Source organism: Andrena cerasifolii, chromosome 11 (genome assembly GCF_050908995.1).
Source record: "Andrena cerasifolii isolate SP2316 chromosome 11, iyAndCera1_principal, whole genome shotgun sequence".
NCBI classification, from domain to species: Eukaryota; Metazoa; Arthropoda; class Insecta; order Hymenoptera; family Andrenidae; genus Andrena; species Andrena cerasifolii.
The window spans coordinates 9535439-9555125 of NC_135128.1; the positions used below are offsets into that span (position 1 = coordinate 9535439).

The window sequence follows — 19687 nt, forward strand, 5'->3', positions numbered from 1 at the left end:
CGTTTTAGAATTTGAATGTTTCCGATAACATCAGGTTATGCTGAAAAACAGTCACTTACTGAACTTCGCCTTTGCTGTTGTCTTTGTTTACGTTCTTGTATTGTAATCTGCTATGTTTGTTTTGCAATAAAAACGTTTGATAATAATAATAATAATAATAATAATAATAATAATAATAATAATAATAATAATAATAATAATAATAATAATAATAATAATAATAACATTTAATTTTAATTCCCACCACTCGTGGCATTGTAATCTTATTCTAGATAACGTCGATAACGTTGGGTGTGACACGAAAATGGTAAGGAGATTCTACACCTCGTCTGTGCCTATATCTAGTCGATGACAGTAAACTGATCTTTGAATCAACAGCTGGTAACTTCGGTTTCGCGCTTTCTATACTGGCAGAGGGCAAGTTACTATGGGCTGGTAACAAGAAGAGATTCTAGTACCTACTGTAGAGTCTGAGGGTTTTTATTTTATCAAAATGTGGTCAGTCAGGAAGCAGTAGTACACAGAGAGACTAGACACTTCTCTGTAATGATCAATATTCATTCAAAACGCCTGATTAAGGTGCTAGATCAATTACGAACTTCAAGATACGTGTTTCACGAATTTTTATTATGTTCTTGCTACAATTTGCGTATATACAAAGATCAACCTATCAGCCTACACGAATGAACAAGGGATCGTCAAAAAAATAAGTAAAAGAAAAAATACGCTTCAACGAGTAGCTAACGTAACTGTGATTAAAAATCTCGTAACTTCAATTAACCGCGGTAACTTCAAACGATATCGTGATACGAATTAATTGCAGCCTAAATCCTCGAAAGAAACGAACTGGCATTAGCAAAATCGTATCGTTTCATTGCGCGCAGTTACAAAACACAAACAGCCGTCGCACAATCAATATTACAGTTTATTTTCATTATAACATACCGTAAATCCTCGTTACAATAATACGTACAATAATCTAGACTTTTATTGTATAGTCGCCAAAAGCTTAACCAGATATATCTCTTTCTCCACTCACACACGTAGCGCCTTACATTAGATTTGCTGTGGGCAAAATAGGAACTGTGATCGCCTGATGTACTTGATTCGTCCTACGCGTCGAATATCCTTCCGATACTACGGATTTCCCTCGACAAACGACGCAACTGTCTCACGCGCTACGTTCGGAAGGAACAGAACGGAACCCTCGACCGGCGATCGGACGAATTCGCGGTGCAGTTCGCGTACAAACAGGCCGCAAGAAGGCACCGAGCAACGCAACGCGCGAGCTCCTGAATCTTCGAGGACGACCGTGGGTGGAAGGATCGTGTGACCAGTAACAAAAGGCTTCCGGTCCCATTCATACGTCGCGACTTCGTTACAGGGGCGTCTCGTCGAGTTAACGAGTACCGTTCTCGCGAAAACACGGGTGTCCAGGGGAGGAACTGTTGGCGGAGAGCTTCGGAGCTTTGGCGGAGCCAATCCAGGACGATTCGTTTTCCACGGCGGAAACGCTCGTTCTCGCGGTGTACGTGAAATACGCGACGTCGAATCGATGGAAACGTCGCGCGCATCCGCATTAAAGCGGAGCTTTTCTCCCCGACGCGCTTCAAATCCTCGAATCCCTCCCGTTCGACCGTAAATTCGCAGCTTCCTCCCCCTCCCCCACCGGTTAGCTTCGCTTTAAACGACCCTCTCCTATGAACATTGTTACTCTCGATCGATTAAATGCCGCGCGAATCAACGCGGCGGTCTGGGAGGACGTAAAAGACGTTGATCGAGCGCGCGGTGTTTGAAGGAGACTCGAAATGATTGAGCACTGGGTTGCCTCGGGGATTCTTGCAGATTTTTCTGCCGAATGATTTACTAGTCCTTCGGTCTCTTTAAGTGGAGATTTACATTGTTTGCGCGCGGAGGAAGCCGGGGTTGCTTGCACTTTACGGAGGAGATTGATGACTACTGTCTTGCTAACGCTGTGAAATGCCTTCGTGTCGAGGTTGCTTCTAATAGATTGTCTTTTCTCCTCCGTCAGTTTAATTGTCCAATGCTTCGTGGTGTGCGAAGGTACGAATGTATAATTAATAACCCCGGAACTCCTGCGATAAATTAATTTAGAAAACTACGCATCCCTCGACAATACCCGAGCAACTCAAAGGGGCCAAGGGATCTGCCGAACTAGCAATGGAAAACGAACGAACAGCGTTCTGCGAGGGAAGCGTGTACGAGCCAACGGAGCAACCTTCGAATACTAACAAAAAAATTGCGTTAAGCCTTAAGAATGGCACTTCAGGCTTGCAGTAGTCCCAGCGGCAAGCCAATACATTCTGCGTGCTTTGTGTAACGACGGGGATAACGAACGTGCGGCAATAAAAGACAAAGCGTGTAATTTACGTCGTCGTGCTGGAAGTCTTCCCGATTTTACGGCCGTTTCCCCTGGCTCCTCCCCAACCGTCACGGTTAATCTCGCGATCAACTGGACACACGTATCGGGCGCGATTAACGTTAACGTTACGCAAGGAATCTGGCCGGGAGCTACGTTTCACATACACGCGGCCCTCCACCGCCCTCCAGAACTCGTCTTCTTCTCCCTTTTAAAATAACGCGGCTCAGAACAGCGTGGCATTCACGGCCGTGTCCGTTTCACGCTCTCGAATCGTATCGCAGGCAATTTCCTGTCAGATCCATTATCTCTGGACACCGGCGGCCTCGATAAATAACAGCCGCGTCGGTTTACGCGAGTATCGTATGAATGGAAAATTTACGCACGCCGGGATCTTCTCCCTTTAAACGGGAATTCCCGCCGGGCGAGTTTCTCTTCTCCCTTGCAGGCTTCGTTTCGGCGGCGCGGAGCGCTCTTTGTGGCTCTCGGATCGGTCTGTCGAAGCTCAGTAGATGCCGGACTTGCGCTCGCTCTAGGGTAATCTAAATCTAGTTACGGGTAATTTTGTACTTTGACCGAAACTACGCTGGCAGATCGGTGGATCCCTGATTAGTTCTCAGTGGTGAGGTCGGCGACTCGACGTACGGCGAGTTTCTTCGGATCTTGGAGCTTTGAGGGGTGGGTAGGGTGTGGGGGCATGTTTCTTGTATTTTTAGAGAACACTGCCTGGAAGGGAGTTTGGGTAAATTATAATTACGGCGCAGAAAGTATAGGATGATGAGGGCTGGACGCTTCGAAGGCTTGAGGAGCGCGCAGTAGGGTGGAACGAAATATAGGGGCAAAATATTTTTTATTATTCGTGACTTCTAATAGTGGGCAAAAGTTGGCTGTTGTAAAATTAAGCTGTGAAAGTATGAGCTTGATCAAGAAATTTTTTGAGGTGCCGCAAGCCATTCAAAAATTCATATTTACTGATTGTGTGAGTTTTGACTGGCTTCAGGCACCTGAAAAATTTGTTGATCAAGATCAAACCTTCACAGCTTAAATAACGTTATAAAAGCCAACTTTTGCCCACTATTAGAAGTCATGAATAATGAACAAATATTTTGCCCCTATATTTCGTTCCACCTTAGCGTGTAGCACTCACTAAAATCAGTGAAATATCGATGGTGCGTAAATATTGTATGTCCAGAAAAGTAGATTTAAACGTGCAATGGTACCTACATAAGATTCAGGGGCATGCAATGAACAAAAATATTATGTTCGACGAACTTATGAAGCAGACATAAATGCGATTTTTATGCAGCATAAAGAAACAGCCTTAAACTATTTGTTGCATATAAAAACTCAAATTTCAGAAAAAGTGGACATACAATTAGAGATAACATAGAGATAAATCGAAGAGTCGTGTCAATTATTCCTGTTAGCACATGTTGCATTAATTTCTCTAAGATATCTTTATAAGACTCGTGCAAACTTGATCCACGCTCTTTTCTACTCATCTTAGCGGTCTAGAATGCTCGTTTCTCAACGCCAGAAGCTGCAGGGAATCTAACGCCTGCGACTTACCGCGGTCGGGAAATCGCCAAAAGAAATTGCAGCGAAAATACTTACGTTCAAGCGAACGAACAGAAGGAACTGAAACAAATGGGCGTAAAAACTAAACGCATCACGTCTCTTCTTTCTAAACATATTTATTGTAATCGTATTGGCAAGTTGGATGGCTTACATGCTAAGAATGGCAAAAAAAAAAAACGTAAAGAACATAAGTAGTAACATAGTACGTGCGAGGGCAGGAGAGAAAGTATAGAACGATACGTCGAGGGGTTTGTAAAAAAAAAGAAGAAAAAAGTGAAGGGAGGAATTGAAATGTGAGGAGGAAAAATGGAGTCGGGGACTGTTTCGGGTTGATTATATAGATAAATAGACTATATGATATTTACAAAATAAACGAAGGGGAAAGAGAGATAGGGTGAGAAACGAAGTGAGGAGAAAAAGGCAGGATATATCAGACATACTGGCTCGTCCACGTACAGCAAGACCCGAAGTCCGCCTCTGTCTCGTTGGCGAGAAACGTTTGCCAAGGGAGTTAAAACGAAAAATAAAAGACAGACAGAGAGAAACAGAGAGAGTGAGAGAGAGAGAGAAAAATAAATTCGAGGTTGAAACATCCTTCTTTTTTTTTTGCTGGATTCAATTACATTTTTACAAGGTCCAAGTAATAAAACAAACGTTCCCAGTCTCGATTTCCTGCCAGGAGACAGACGTGCATTCTTCCAACGCGATCTAGCGAAGCTAATAATAATGAAATGATAATGGTAATAATAATAACATTAATATTAAATGACGGTAATAAAAAAAAAAAAGGAGAAAAAGAAAAACGTAACGTAACAATATTGAAGCACCTTAACGATAGTTAACCGTAAAAAGTAAAGAACGAGCTGGCTGCGTCTCGATGACGGGGGATGGCCGATGAGTCGCCACTCATTCACCTTCCGATTCAATCTTTTCCCGTACACCTCGCCGCGGAGATTCGTCGGCTCGCCGCCGCAGATACGGCTCCCGCGAGATCGCAATCCCTAAATGTTCTAATCCCACGTGCCTCGCCGGCTCTCGCCTTGCTATTATTCCGCAACGATCGATACGCGAACGACGTCGCTGGCCAGGCGATACGATGACGGGAGAATCGGCGCCGGTGGGAAGGCGACGATAGCGATATAACAGGCGAATCGATGACAGGGCTTCGCGGAGGGACAGCGTGTCCCATCCCCGGCCCGCCGAAGTCGCGCGAAAGAGAAACGTCCACCCGCCTGGAGGAAGCGGCGATTAAAAGCGAGTGGAAATACACAGAAATGGAAATCGATGAGCTGGCCTTCGACGCGTCGAACAGAGATAGCGCAGAAATTGCCGAGGATCGATTGCTACACCAGCGAATAGGGGGGTGGCGATTGATAAAATGAAAATGTGAAGGGGATGCGGGTTCGATCGAGAGTTTTCGGCGAGTCGCGCTTCCTCCGCGCGGTTCGTTAAAATCGTAGAATTTCAGAGGGGTAGGTGGCACGTTACCCAGGTGGAGATCGATATTTCGGTTCAAATACCCATTCAGTCACGCCGTACGTCGAGATTGCACGCTCATTGGTATCGCCACGCGACTGTGTCTCTCAGATCCGACATGAGTTACAAAATAAGTTAGGAGTTATGGTTTCTATCACTAGAGAAGACTCTATTATATATATATATATATAATATGTATATACCTAAGGTTACGACGCGTCCCTGATTATGTTCTCTGTAAAATATCACGTAGATAGGTATATTTTATATTTTTTCTCTTTTTCTCACTTTCTAATAATATATTTATACATATATATATAATAATATATATATATATATATACATATATATGCGTATAGGAGGCCATCAGAACGTTTATTCGAATCCTCACTCTTTCTCGCAAACACTAATCTCTCTCTGCGTTTTTTAAAATTTAACATTCTCTCTATCCTCCTTTCGCACGATCACACGCATACCCACTCGCACGTAAATTAGCATATCTCTCTTTCCTATCGCTTTCTCTCCCCCTCTCTCTCTCTCTCTCTCTCTTTCTATTTTTCGCTCGATGCAGCGGTAAAATCACTAACCGGTATATATCGACGAGTCAACGCGTAAAAACGACTGTAAGTACAACGTATTGCATTGTGATTTTGGAATTCAGCACTGTCGAGCCGCGCGGAACAGCCGAGCCTATGCGCCATTGGCAGTGAACGGGTTTTCCGCTTTGTCGAGAAAATGCAACGCGATTACATACATACGCACGTCCCCTTTTTCTATATATAAATAAATATCCGGCTCTTCGCGATAAAACTATCGTAAAAGTGAGGTAGCTCAGTTTTTGTTCTTCGTGGCGTGACTTCGGTGTCGCGCGCCTCTTTCTTCGAGCTTGCACGCCGCTCGAAATAGGTAGGAAATCCCACCAACGACTTTATAGACGATTATCCTATAAAGGAACGTTATAAAGAATCGCCTAGTCGGTTATTACTAAAGTATTGAGAACAATATTTAATACTCTAGGCCGGTAAGTTAGTAAGTTCGTGGAGGGTGATTCAACAACTTCCAGCACCTAAGTATCGCCATAATTATGGAGGACTGAAAGGTAAGTGTCCTTTCCACTGGAGAATTACATTCAAAAGCTTCTTAATAACGCTTAAACTTACAAAAAAAAAAAAAAATCGTTGTAGTTTTAGAGTGCTGAACGGTGTAAGCTTCATTCCAAATGCTTCCTCTAGCTCCCCATAGTTTGGCGAATGCTTGGGTGGACAGTTCCTAGCGATCGCTTGCCTTTGAACGGGACAAGTTATTGAATCACCCTGGATAACCGATAGAGGTGCCAGAGAGTATTAAATATGCAATATCATCTTGAGTCGCTGGGGAGCCAAGACTCTCTACTTATTCCGAGCGGCGTGATCCACAGATTTCCATTTGAATTTCAGTCGAAGAGTAACAGAGGCTTCGACTTCCTTCTCAGGCATTGTCAAATGTTTCCTTTCTCCCTTTCTTTTTCTGTATTTATATTGTATTTCACGCCAGCTCGACCGTTCCGCGCTAGGAGGCAAATTCTTAAACCTATAATCCCGTTGGAAGTTATATCATCTCGCGCTCTGACTATGTGTAAATATTGTGTGTATATATATAATTATTATATAATATATATATATATCCGCTACGGAGACGGGGGCGTCGGGCACAACAGCGCGACGCCCGGACGTCGTAAAATAACATATGCTTTAAGTAATATGAGCGTGAGTATAGCGCGAGAAGAAGACTGATATTTAATAACATTGGAGGTAGCTGTGGTGATTTTCACAATCATTTCTCTTTTCCCATATTTTTGTATCTTTCAACCGTAACGCGCGCGACGAAGCCTCATCGAACCACCGAGAACTACGGGCACTGTTACAGCGAGTCTGAATCACGCGGAGAACTGCTCGACCGACACTGAAAGACAGTCTGAGGCTACTTTGTCTCAATTCTGCTCCCTGTGCCACCGAAAGAAAACAAAGGATTATCGTTTGCGTTGGGTGGCTCGGATCAGCTTCATCGTGCACGCGTCGATGTACGAATACGGCGCGCCACACGCCTTGCCACACTTGCCAGTGTAAAATCTCGTAACAAACAAGAAACAAACAAACAAACGAAACAAAACAGAACGGACACCTGGGCGCCCGGTTAACGCAAGAATCACACCTGTAGCAGTAGTAGTAGTAGTAACAGTAGCGGTAGTAGTAGTAGTAGTTTCTATAAGTATAGTATCACGGCCTGGCTGCTTCAGATTTCCTGAGTTTGTTATTACATTTACATAATGCGTTATTAAATCGTGCCGGTTATGAAGTACCTGAGATGGCGGATCGCTCCCTTCCGCGGCAATACGCTCGCGTGCTCTTCCCCTTTCGCTCTGCGATACTACCCCTGTTAAAGAACGGTGAAGAAAATCCTGCGCGTCCCGAGGATAACACATTTCGGAACCATCGAGACGACTCCTGATCGCTCGGGGACCAGAGGAGAAGCACGAGTAGACCTTAATCACCTCCGCAGAAATCCGCCGCGAAGATCTTTGGACGGTGGTGTTCTAACCGCGTCTGCGTTTACGAGCCGGAGCTTTACGGTGATTCGTTTTTTCGTCCGCGACCGAACGAAACCCCCGGCTAACGTTAAACCACTCTGTCGGCGGGCAGTCGGTTTTATATAGGCGGAGGGTTCCGTCAAGTCAGGACCACTCGCCCCTCGGCCGGGGGTGCTGATTTGCATTCTCCCCAAGGACAAGAAGCGAACGGCTCGGACACGCTGCCCGCGGCAGACAATCCGTGAGAGGCTCGCCGCGTTTACGGCGTCGTTAATCCGACTCTATAATCAACGTGAAGCCGCGGAGGCGAAGTGGACTCGCAGCGATTCCGCGCTTTACGAGCCACGAGCTTGTCCGCCGTTTATTATTGTCGATACCCGAGAGCTCCGCTCGCCGTTTCTGATATACCGTCGCCTGTGTTCCGACATGCGTTATCCGCGTTACCATTCCTCCGCCACTTCGCCTGATAACAATTTCTCTGCCCTAAGTATCGCTTGCATTCTTCCATCGCGAGCGTTCGATCCTCCACGAGAGTCTAATGAAGTTCTGAATCGTCGTCTCTGCGGGCGTTTGGTTAAGATCTGTAGTCCTGGTTCTGGGTATATCCCGAGGATCGAATGCTCGCGATTTGCGTAAGGTTACAGGATCGATGAATCGCTTCGGACGGGAGCGTTTCACGGCAACGCACACGATTGTCTCTCTAAACGACTATTGCAATACTGTAGTTGGTGGTATTAATCCAAGTGACTATTGCGAACTATGTTCAACGGACTATTTAACGACGGTGGGGCGGCGGGGTGTCGCGGATGGGGTCGTTCGTGTAAAAATATCTATATGTATATGTACACTCGTATATACATATAATCCTTCTGTCTCTCTGTATACACATATATATAACTATATAAATACTGTCGTAGAAAACTATGATCTGCGATAAGGGGAGGGAGTGAATCTGCTTTCTCCGTGGGGTAAATAACGTACCCCGCCAGCCCGATATTGTTACTATATGCTCGCTTAACGTGTGTGTGTATATCTTTTCCCAGCATTCGAATCTGTACGTGTGTGTGAGTGTGATCGTGTGTATGTGTACGCATATCACGCGACAATCGGTCGCTCCTATTCATTACAAGTTAAAAAATGAAGAAAAAAAAAAGAAGAAGAAGAAGAAAGTCTATATCAACGAGATCACTGTTTATCAACGCCCGCGCGCGCGGCCGATCGACCCTTAGACGCGCGCGGGACCGTTGACGATCGTCATGAGATTTAAAGTGAGGGCGAGCTACAGTACCGCAGTGTACTCTCTCGTTTAATTTAAAAGAGCAATAGGCGAAAAGAAGGAAATCTTCGGAGTCAACTAATTATTCACGAAATGGCACGAAACAGATTGAAACGATCAGCTCGATTCCGATTTACTCCCTTACGAAACGATACGTAGAAAACCGTTTAGCTTCCCTCCTTCGATCGTATCACTTTTACTTTATTCTCTTTTTTTTTTATGATTCTCCTAGTCGGCGAACACCGCGGATAAATTTGTACTCTGGAAGATTTTCCTTTTGCGTGTCACTGTGTTCCTCTCTTTTCCTTTATTCTTACGCTCGCCAGGCGACACGATCGCCCGATCCGTAATATTATTAGAGAGCTTCAAGGCAAGAAGTGGTTCCTTTGTACCGATTAGACCTGTACTCGTGTCTCGATCGATCATTCCCGCATTCTCTCCCTCGATAAAACGCCTATCTACGAAGCTTTCCCAGTAACTTCGTGGCCACCCGTGGATCCGCGCGGTGATAATTTCACTGTTCGATAACAAGCGTTAAAATTACACGGCTCCCGGGGAGCGCCCGAGCCATACGGACTTCCGAAGTCCCCTCGAGCTGGCCCCGCCTCGCGCGTTTCGTATACAAGTGTTCCGATCGTATACAAATACCCTATATACAGTATAAAGTTTAAAAAATTCGAAAAACTCCACGTCGAACTCACCCCCTGTCACTCAATGATAATTCTGACCGTTGACCTAACGCCCGCTCTCGATATTCCATACGTCCCTGCTATTATTGTCTTCGATGAACTGTTTCTAGCCGCGTTATACCAAACTGAACAAACGGGGGTGGGTTTCCAACGCGACTCGCTGAAAGACGCGCGATCCACGGTCAGCCATCTTTTGATTTCCCGAATCTACTTTTTGTTTCTGGACGTATGTCTGCGACGCGAGCCTCTTTGAGAACGGAAACCCGCGTCGCGTGGTCAGTGGCTCGTAACAGCCACCGAGGGTGTCCCTGTGTTCATCGATAAAATATGCCCTTACAGCCTACGATGTGGGGGTGTTAGTATACTCCGAGTATTGTGTACAACCTACTTAACTAGGCGATAGTCTAAAACCTCGTTTTCTTTTTTAAGTCATCAGCCATCACGATTTTCTCTCGCATTCGCTCATTACCACTATCTGCATTCCGCGCACACTCGCAACGACAAAGGAGACTAATCGAACAAGAAGTAATCCTTTCCGTTTAAACCACGGCACTCTACGTATTGCTAAGTTCTCACCCTAGGCGTATCTAATAATGTGTATGCGCGTGTGTATATATAATATGTGTTGTTCATATGTATATATATATATATATATATATATATATGCATGTAGGCTACGAGGGGTATACACAGCAGAATGAAATGTAGCTCGTGCACGTATTCATTAGTAGGAACCATTTTACGATTTTATACTCGAGCCTGGGACACGAAATCGCGCTCGCGCGGCTGGCGCTCGTCTCTATCTGTTCACGACACGTCGGTCCTCATCGCCGTTCGAGCACGCTAGGCGCGAACACGCGACGGTGTGGCAAGACCGGCCACATCATTCGTCGACTGGCGAAGAAACCGAGGGAGAAACGAAAGCAGCGCCGTGGACTCGCGAATAGGACGAACGGCGCGGGGGATCGTTGACCAGGACGAGTCATTAACGACACGTTTTAAGAATGCGGAAGGGACTTCGGGTTCACGGCTCCGCGAGTAGTAAAAGAAACGAGGAAATAGCTGGACGAGACTCTCGCTCCGTCGTGTGCCTCTGTCGCACCCTTATGCTCCCTTTTCGAAACCTCTGCTCGGACTAAGGGCGCTAGGGCACACGATCGACTAATCGTCTAAGAAGATTCCACCTGGAGGTGATCGCGCGATCTCCTCGGGTTCAACGGGGGAACGTCGATGCGGAAAACTCAGGCGCTACAACGTCATGGCAAGCCCTGGACAGAGCGCTATCCATCGAGAAGTGCGGTCGAACGGAACGAAACTGGGATGGAAGAACGTGAAGAGAAGAAACAATGAGGGTTCTTCGCAGTCCGCGCGCCACTTCGAGGGTGGCGTAATTTCGAGCAGCTCGCAAGAGACATTTCAGGCGATCCAATTCGTCTATACGTTTCTAACGGACACGTTATTCGTCTATTTGCTTGGCTGATAGCTTGAAGACGCGACTAACCCTTCATCTCGCGAACATCCCTGAAAGGCTTCCTACTGGCTGACGAAACGACGCGTCGCTCGATGCTCGTCCCATCCTTTCCGCTTCTTTCCCTACGGTAAAACGAGTAGATAATTAACAATCGCGATAATCGTCGCGCTCCTAGTGCCACCCTTAATCAATGAGACGCTGGTGCGCGTAATCGCGAGCTTCACCACGCATTCGCTCCCTTCTTTACGCATTCACGTATGCGTCTGCACGTGTTCCTCGAGAATCGACAGAAACCTAGTGTATCGCGCGAGGAGCACGCGTGCCATCGAAGTGCAGGCGTTTTCTAAAAAATACAGGGGCGCTAACCCTAAACGCTACACGTATCCTCTCTACTCGTTATGTAATGCGTGTCTGTGTTCCTTTATGTGTGTGTACGTACGTTCCGTGGTACACTAACTTCTCTATAAATCTAGACAATATATTTTCTTCCTCAACATTCATATATAATAATAATATAATAATAATAATAATATAATATAATAATAATATCTTCTCGGGCGTCGCGTGCTCGCGACGGGCACCGTTTCTTTTAAACCTTTAGAAAATAAAAAGAATAAACAGTTGCCCTGGCGTCACCTGGCTTCTCGGCTCGCTTCCCTCTTCCGCGACGCGCGAGGAGCGTTTTCGACTCGAGAGGTCCATTAAAACGGCACCGCGATGCCACTCATTGTCGTCGCGCGACGTAAATCGTGATTAGCCACGGCGATTATTACATCTTTCTCTTTCATCGTCCTCCTTGATTCTCCTTCTATAAATCATCATCCATGAGATTCGTCTTGGTCTGTCCTATCACTTATCGTTTCGTCGCGTTCACTGAGGTAGACAGATGGAATATTAAAACGGGGGGGGAGGGATTAAGAAACGTGTATACGCGCGTATGTGTATGACGTAGAACAACGAGACTCCCTTTGTTTCCGAGGGTACAGCGAACGAGGAGATTCGGTTCCTCACCGATTGCGTGGCAGGATCGGTTCCGCGCGCGTACTTCGTCGTCTTCCTTCTTCTTTGGACGTCGTGTCTCTCGCAACGCAGCAGAGAGAGAGAAAAAAGAAACGGGAGTAAGTCTCTACTGAGGTAGTGGATGGATTTGACTGCGAACAAAGACCATGCCCAGATCCCTTCAGACCCAAACACGCCTCTACAAGCACTTCCTAATCGAGTCACATGTCGCGAACAGGTCGTCGATTCCCGCGCGAGCTCACGCCACCTATTCGGCCTTCACCACTTCCGGCTCTTCGTTCTCGCTGAAATCGTCGTCTTCGCCGGCTGACGACTCGCCCTCGTCCATCAGACTGACGTGCCTGTCCTGTAACATGTCCTGACGGTCCTCGTGCACCACCCCGGGCCCTCGACCCTCGTCCCTACCGATCATCGGGTAATCCTCGATCCCGCGACCGCCCAATTTGTCCATCGCGCTCATGTGGGCCATTTTAGCGGCGTGAGCAGCCGCCACGGCGGCCGCTTGCTCTGGACTAAGGCCCATCGTCGCCAGGCCAGAGTTCTCGGCGATGAACTGCAGATAGGTGTCCAGGATCGCTGAGCCCGTTGCGCTGGTGTTGTGGTGGCTCGGATGAAGATGACCGGGCGGGTGGAGGGTAGCGGTGTTCGGCTCGCGACTGCAGTGCATGGTGTCCATGGACTTGACCGCGATGGCCGTCGCCGTGGAGTTCTTGTTGCTGCCGCCGCTGTTGTTGCCGCTGACTTTGGTGATCACAGTGTTGTTATTGGGCGTGGGTGATCCGTACCTGAGGCTCAGCGGCAGCGTCAGGTCCTCCGGGTCGTCGCCGCCGCAGATGCTGCTACCTGCCTCTGATGGGGCTCCTCCTCGCGGTATCTCCAGCCTCATGTCGCCTCTCCTGGGCCCCGTGGGACTGGCGCGGGCGCGCAGCTCCGCGGGGCTAACTTTCACGCCCGCCTTGGCCAGCAGGCGCGAGGCTAGGTCTGGATCGAACGGGCTGGGCATCGGTAGCACCGGCAGATCCTTGGTGCTGATGCCGCGGTGCTGCCGGGACATGTGGGAGTGCAGGGAGTTCCTCGATTTGGCCACGGTGCCGCACAACACGCAACGATACCCCGGGCAGATCGTGTGCTTATCTTCCAGGTGGGTGCGCAACGTGTGGGCAGATCGATAGATCTTGCCGCACTTCGGGCAGGGTCGTGGATCTGTGGCGCGCACCCGCGTCATGTCCAAACCGCGTCGGGCGACTGAAAAAAGAAGATAAACAAAAGACTGATGAAGGAGCGCGTCTGAATGGCCTGCCTTTGATTTAATCAGAAAAGGAAATCCTTGGGGATCGAGTAACGATAATAGAGAAATTAGAACGACGGAGAAAGTAAAGAGCACGCGAATTTGGGAGATGGGTTTAATTAAGCAATAACGACGCTTCTGGCGGTTTTTACAGGGGAGGAAAAAAAAAACGTAAATGTCGTTTTGCTACCTGTTCTTAAACTGATACTGTAATCAATTACGCGGATGGACAGGAGAGGCTGTCGATAAATTAGTGGTGAATCCATGGAACGAAGATTGATGAGCCACGAGATGTTCTTTGAATACCTTTTATTGTACAAAGCATTACTTAAATAGTATATATATAAGTGTATATATATATACTTCATTTCGTGTGTCGTATGTTTAATCTTACGTACGCTAGTATTCTGCTAAAATAGTGCATATGATGCTCTATACACTGTTCGTGACGCGAGCTGTCAATCGTGGAAGTGATTTCATTTAAGTAACGAGTGAATCGAAGCCATCGAAAATAGAAAACGATCATTCGCGACGTCTCCTTACGCCGACGCTAGAGGTCGCGATCGTCGCGCCGTTATAGACGTTGGTGGAGCCACTTGCGCGACCGACAACTCGCGCACGCGAATATATATATATATATATATATTTGCATTTATATATTTTTTTTTCTCGTATTCAACCGCAGCGTATCTCTAGTAACTATCGTACACGTGTGTCGAGAACTTAACCTGCCTGGGGAAAGTCTTTTACCTAAGGAATACTGACGAAACACAAGACTGTAGAAAAATAAGGCCAGGCGCTGCTGTTCGAGTCGACTGTCGTCATTCTACGCTGGTCGATGGAACGTTTCGTTCGATCGCGCGATTACAAGTTGCTGTTAATATGTTTCTCTACCCGCGAATACTGTGTATGTACGTGTATATATACCTATATATCATAATATTCGTATTGCATCGTGTTTCTTCGGATAACGATTACGGAAGCATCGCAAAGAGTTTACTCTCCGAACGACCATCAATGGCCCGATCGAAGATCTTCCAGTTTTTTTTTGCCTGAACGTGTGTGTGTGTGGGAGTTTTGTGTGTCCTTAAATTTGTCCTACATCCCGCGCGTACCTAACATCATCTCGAACTCCTTTCTACGGTCTTAGAAACTACGGTTCTTTAACGTAAGGCTGGCTTACTCAGCTTAGAGGAACATTGTTTTCTCTTGTAAGATACGTAACCTAACCGTTATGTCATCATCAACAATCGTAGTCTTATATTCAACGTCATCGATACACGATCTACGGTGTGACTACGCTCGTTTCTTCTTCTCTCAGGCTCTACTAGAAATACTGCATCGTACACTTTTTATACAAAATCAACTCTCTCTATATATATATAGATTTACTCTTTATATATATATATATATAATCTCTCTATATAATATTTATATGTATATATATGTATGTATGTATATATATATATATATATATATATATATATATAATATATATATCCCTTCTTCTGTCTTTCTGTAATATAATCTTTCGAATATTTACAAAGTGTGCGCTTCTCAGTGGGGCCATAGGTCTCTGGAGGAGAGGTGGGCATGCTTGTGCGGCATTTCAAGAATAAAGCACTAAGGACAATTTTCTTTGCATGAAAACCCGCTGCGAAAGTCGTTCTCTATCCTCGTCGTACATACTTACTCCCCGCCTAGCTCTCGTAATTTCGCGATTAACCTTCTGGAAACGTAGGCTCTGGCACGCGAGACCTTTCCGTTGCAAACGCACCCTCCACCATCCAAGAAACGATATACCGAGTTACGTGCAGTCGACACAAAGAGGACAGACAAAAACGGGATGGGAGAAGAAGATGGAGAACCGTTGAGCGTGCCAATCGGTAACGAAATCAAACGACTGGGAGAATCTACTGGTGAATAATGGTGTAGCCTCCTCCCGCGTCAGACGGGCCTCCGATCACCCATAGGGACACAACACCCATGCCGACCATCGCCTCTCTATCAGACGTAGGTCCATCTAAGCGTCTTGATCTGATCCCACTGTACGGGATGCTTCAACCTCATGTGATTCCTCACGCTGTTCGGGTGAGAGAAGGTTTTGGCGCAAGAGGCTACGGGACAGGTGGGCGAGTCGCGGGGATAATGATGCTCCAAGTGAGCTCTCATCGTGCTGATGTCCTGCAGGGTCCTACAACAAAGCGGACACCTGTAACCGTGCTGCTGATGATGGTCGCGCATCATCTTTTGGTGCCGGAAGTCCGGCTGGCTCCGTTGATACTTGGTGGTCGTGGCGGTGCTGCCGGTAGTAGCGGCATTGCTGGCGGGCTGGTCTTGCTCGTCTTCCCGCCGTGCCTGATGATGGTGATGGTGAGGAGGAGGAACGGATGGTGGATGATGATGACGATGCCGATGATGTTGCTGGTGATGGCTGTGGTGGTGGTGGTAAGCCGCGCCCTCTGCCTCATCGAGCCCGTGATCTGCAACCACCACCACACCAACGTTACCACCAGCCACCACCACCATAAACCCAACCCAAACCCCCTAATAAAAACAGAGTACCAAAGCTGTTCTGCGCGTGTACGTGTACGTGTGTGTTGCTCGTGTGACTCCCACCCATTCTCCCCCCAGAGTACATGCGGAATATCTACGGAGGGGAGGTTACATCCCGCAAATGGTTGCTGGTTACCGGTATCTGGCGGATCGCTAATTGCTCTCTCGCTCTACGCTCGATATCGCGCGCAATTGGCAGACAGGACTGTACGGAATCCGCGCAATCATCGCGTAAATCGAATACTGAAGCGGGATACTCGAACGTGTCGGGGGGGGAGCTTGAATCTCACGTGCCAGATTGTATTGCGAAAGCGTCTGCTCCTGTCGGAATTGAACACGATCCCCGACAGTCTGCGGTTAAACCAGACTCCTGTACGGCCCTAAGGTGGTGGAGGTTCGCAAAATTACCCATCGTAAGCGACCGATTCCCGATAACGTTCGTGGCATGCGTTCGAACACGGACACTGGCCCCGCGGCCGCCTCCGCATCGCATATACTTCTACCTCGTCTCGTGACAGTGGAACACTAAATGCGCGCCTCGCCTCCGTATACCCCGAACCATGAAGGTTCCTCGAATCACCAGCGATTCTCAAGCGAACGATCGGTCAGTGAACCCTCCGCCATCGTTTGGAATCTACGAGCAATGGGGTGTCTCGCGATTAAGGCAACCTCGAAGATACAGCCCAGCCGTTCCTCGATCTCCGCGCGGTACCGCTTCAACCGTGTCCCATCGACGTGGTCTAAAAACGAATCAGGGCGCAACCCAGATCCCCGGTGTTCCCCTTTGGCGAAAGTAACAGCACCGATAATTCCGAAGGAGAAAATAGGCGCGGATGGATCTCCCCCGGTGATGCGGCAGCTGAGCGTCAGAATCGGGAAGGATTCGGAGCTGGAATGACGGGGCGGTGCTCGAGGGGTATTAACGGCCGCGCTGTATCGACGAACGTCGAGCAACGACCCCCAACTTCATCTGGTCGCGGAACGCTTTTTGTGGGCGCTGTTGAGCGACAACGCGACGGCGGACGAGGAGGACCGTACTCATGGCAACGAGGAGGACGAGGAGGGCGACTGGTGCTGCTGATTGGGATTGTTCAGGGTCGGCCGCTGGTGTATCCCGTGCGCCTGAAGCTGATGATTGATCAGGTAATGCTTGGTCTTGCAGCGTTTCCCGCACACGTTGCACTGCGGCCACGTCTCCGGGGGCGGCCAATTCGAGTGGACATTTTTCACGTGTTGCCGAAGGTTGCTCGGCGACGAGTAGCTTCTGCCGCAGTAACGGCAGAGAGGCCTAGCATCGTCGTGGCGCAGTGCCGTGTAGAGTCTCGCGAAATTCTCCACGGCTTGCGTAGTTGTTTCACTGGCGGCCGCGGCCACCGCCGCCATCGCGGCTTCCTCCCTCTTCGGCATCACCGATCCTACAACCAGGACGTGCCCGTCAGTTGATTCTGTCGTCTTTCCTCTCTCTCTCTTTCTCTCTCATTACTCTCGCCTATCTCTCCCTTTCTCTCTTCCCCTCTCTCTCTCTCTTTCTCTCACCCCCGCCCACGCCAACCCCCCTTCTAACGCTCGTTCGTCCTTTTTCTAGCTCGCAGCTCTACATTTGCTCACCTCTTTCCCTCTTCTACGCACACAATCAGTCACAGGCAGCCTTTCTTTCTCTCGCACGAACACCGTGCACCGGGCCACTCTTCACTGACACACCCGACACACACTCACGCGAGAGCAAGTGGTAACGCGTGGCCACTCACACGTGCTCTTTTCCTGGTTCCCTACTCTCTCTCTCTCTCTTTCTCTCCCTCTCTTCTAGCTCACACTTTCGATCGTTCCGCACCCTCGGGCACACACTATCGCAACCCGGCCGATCTGTCTTTCGTCTCGTTCACTCACACACAAACACACGCACACACACGGTGGTCATGCTCACACACTCTCATACCTGTGCACACCGTACACAAGCGCGCAGGCTACTCTCGTACTCTCAGGGCATGCCCAGTTGTAGGATGTTTTGGTGTGTTGTTGTTGATGTTGCAGTTATGCTCGTCAGCGTTTCTCTCGTTATTGTGAAAACACAATTGACTCATGGCGATACGCATCGATAGCGTCGGAGGCTAGATCCATCCGTTCCCCCAATGAAATATCTCGAGTGTACAAGTGAAAGCCCGAAGCTCGAGGTTAGCGATTGTCGTCGCACCGAGCAGTCTCGTCGTGGTTGTTCGTCAATCTGTCGTTTATCCCTCGCGATCGTTCCTGGCCACCCTGCTCGTCTTTCAGACGGTTGTTCCTACGGCTCGAGCCGGTGACACCGATCGGGAACGGTCACCGAAGGTGCCATTACGCGCCTTCCCGCCGCAGGGACAAGAACTTGGGCCACGGCAGGTAGGAAGAGAAACGGCGCCCGACGAGCATCGTCGCCACCTTCGTCCTCGTGCATTTCAGCCTCTCGATGAGAGAGCGCGAGAGAAAGAGAGAGAGAGAGAGAGAGTAAGAGAGAGAGAGAAAGGTAAAGACAGAGAAGCAAAGACAGAGAGAGAAAGAGATCGAGATAAAAGGGTGTTCCCGATGTAAGATAGAGATAAATGAAGAAGACGGAAGACAGGGTGGAGTTGGGAGAAAAGGTCGAGAGAGATGCGGATAGAATGAGAAAGAGAAAGACTGTGAGCGAACTACGTAAGAACCCTCGTATTGATCCACCCTCTACGCCTCGTTACGACTATCTTTCCTACGAATCTCTAAGCACAAGACCTCTCCCACTTTCGTGCACGTCTCATTACGCAAAAGGGGAAGGATGTGCAGGCACAGCGTGACAGGTATCCGCCTTGGAAATCGTCTTCCCCCGCCGTGCCTCTCCTCTAATCCCCCTCTAATCGCCATGAGCCGTGGATTTTATTTTGGAAACGTAGGGGGATGATCACGCCACCCGATTCTACCCCCGAACCCGATCGAATCGCATTCCCGCCAAGGAGCGATTAACCCTTTGCACTCCGAGCACGCCACCCATGCACGTGAACGCTTCGATCAACCCCTTCGTTATTTATCTACAAGTAGTTTACGTTCCTCGAGTAATTTTTAATAAATCTTCCCTGTACCTTGCGCGAATTTAAGTCTCTTACTTTCCACCTTCCTGGAAGGTGGAATCCTATCGTCGTTTCCTATCTTAAAACCCTGCGTTCGATACGCATAATTCACCCCTAATCCGATCGATCGACTCGAGAATAATTCGGAGCGCGAGGGGTTACTTTACGGCTGGTAGGAAGTGCCCGCTCGTCGTTCCTCCGCCTGACTCTCCGATCGCCGACCGAGGATTAATTTTTGCCCGGTGCACAGGGCGAGATATACAGCTAAAGAACGTTCGCGCAGGGTGCCCGCATCGGCGTGATTTACAGCGTA

The 19687-nt window shown here is 48.1% G+C and overlaps 1 protein-coding gene across 5 annotated transcripts in view; it reads right to left on the reverse strand.

Moving 5' to 3' along the window:
* Nucleotides 1–606: 606 nt before the first annotated feature.
* The window catches only part of LOC143374789 (protein abrupt), a 57063-nt gene continuing 37982 nt past the window's right edge, over nucleotides 607–19687 (reverse strand). Inside the window, exons 6-7 of one of the 5 annotated variants that reach the window (XM_076823235.1) lie at nucleotides 17339–17715; nucleotides 16098–16227 (exon numbers count right to left, since the gene is read on the reverse strand). In XM_076823235.1, the coding sequence (XP_076679350.1) occupies nucleotides 17339–17715 (377 nt within the window). In that variant the 3' untranslated portion in view covers nucleotides 16098–16227. Of the gene's footprint in view, nucleotides 13702–14038; nucleotides 16228–16283; nucleotides 17716–19687 lie in introns of those variants that run through there. The other 4 variants (XM_076823231.1, XM_076823233.1, XM_076823236.1 and 1 more) reach the window with 4 other exon arrangements.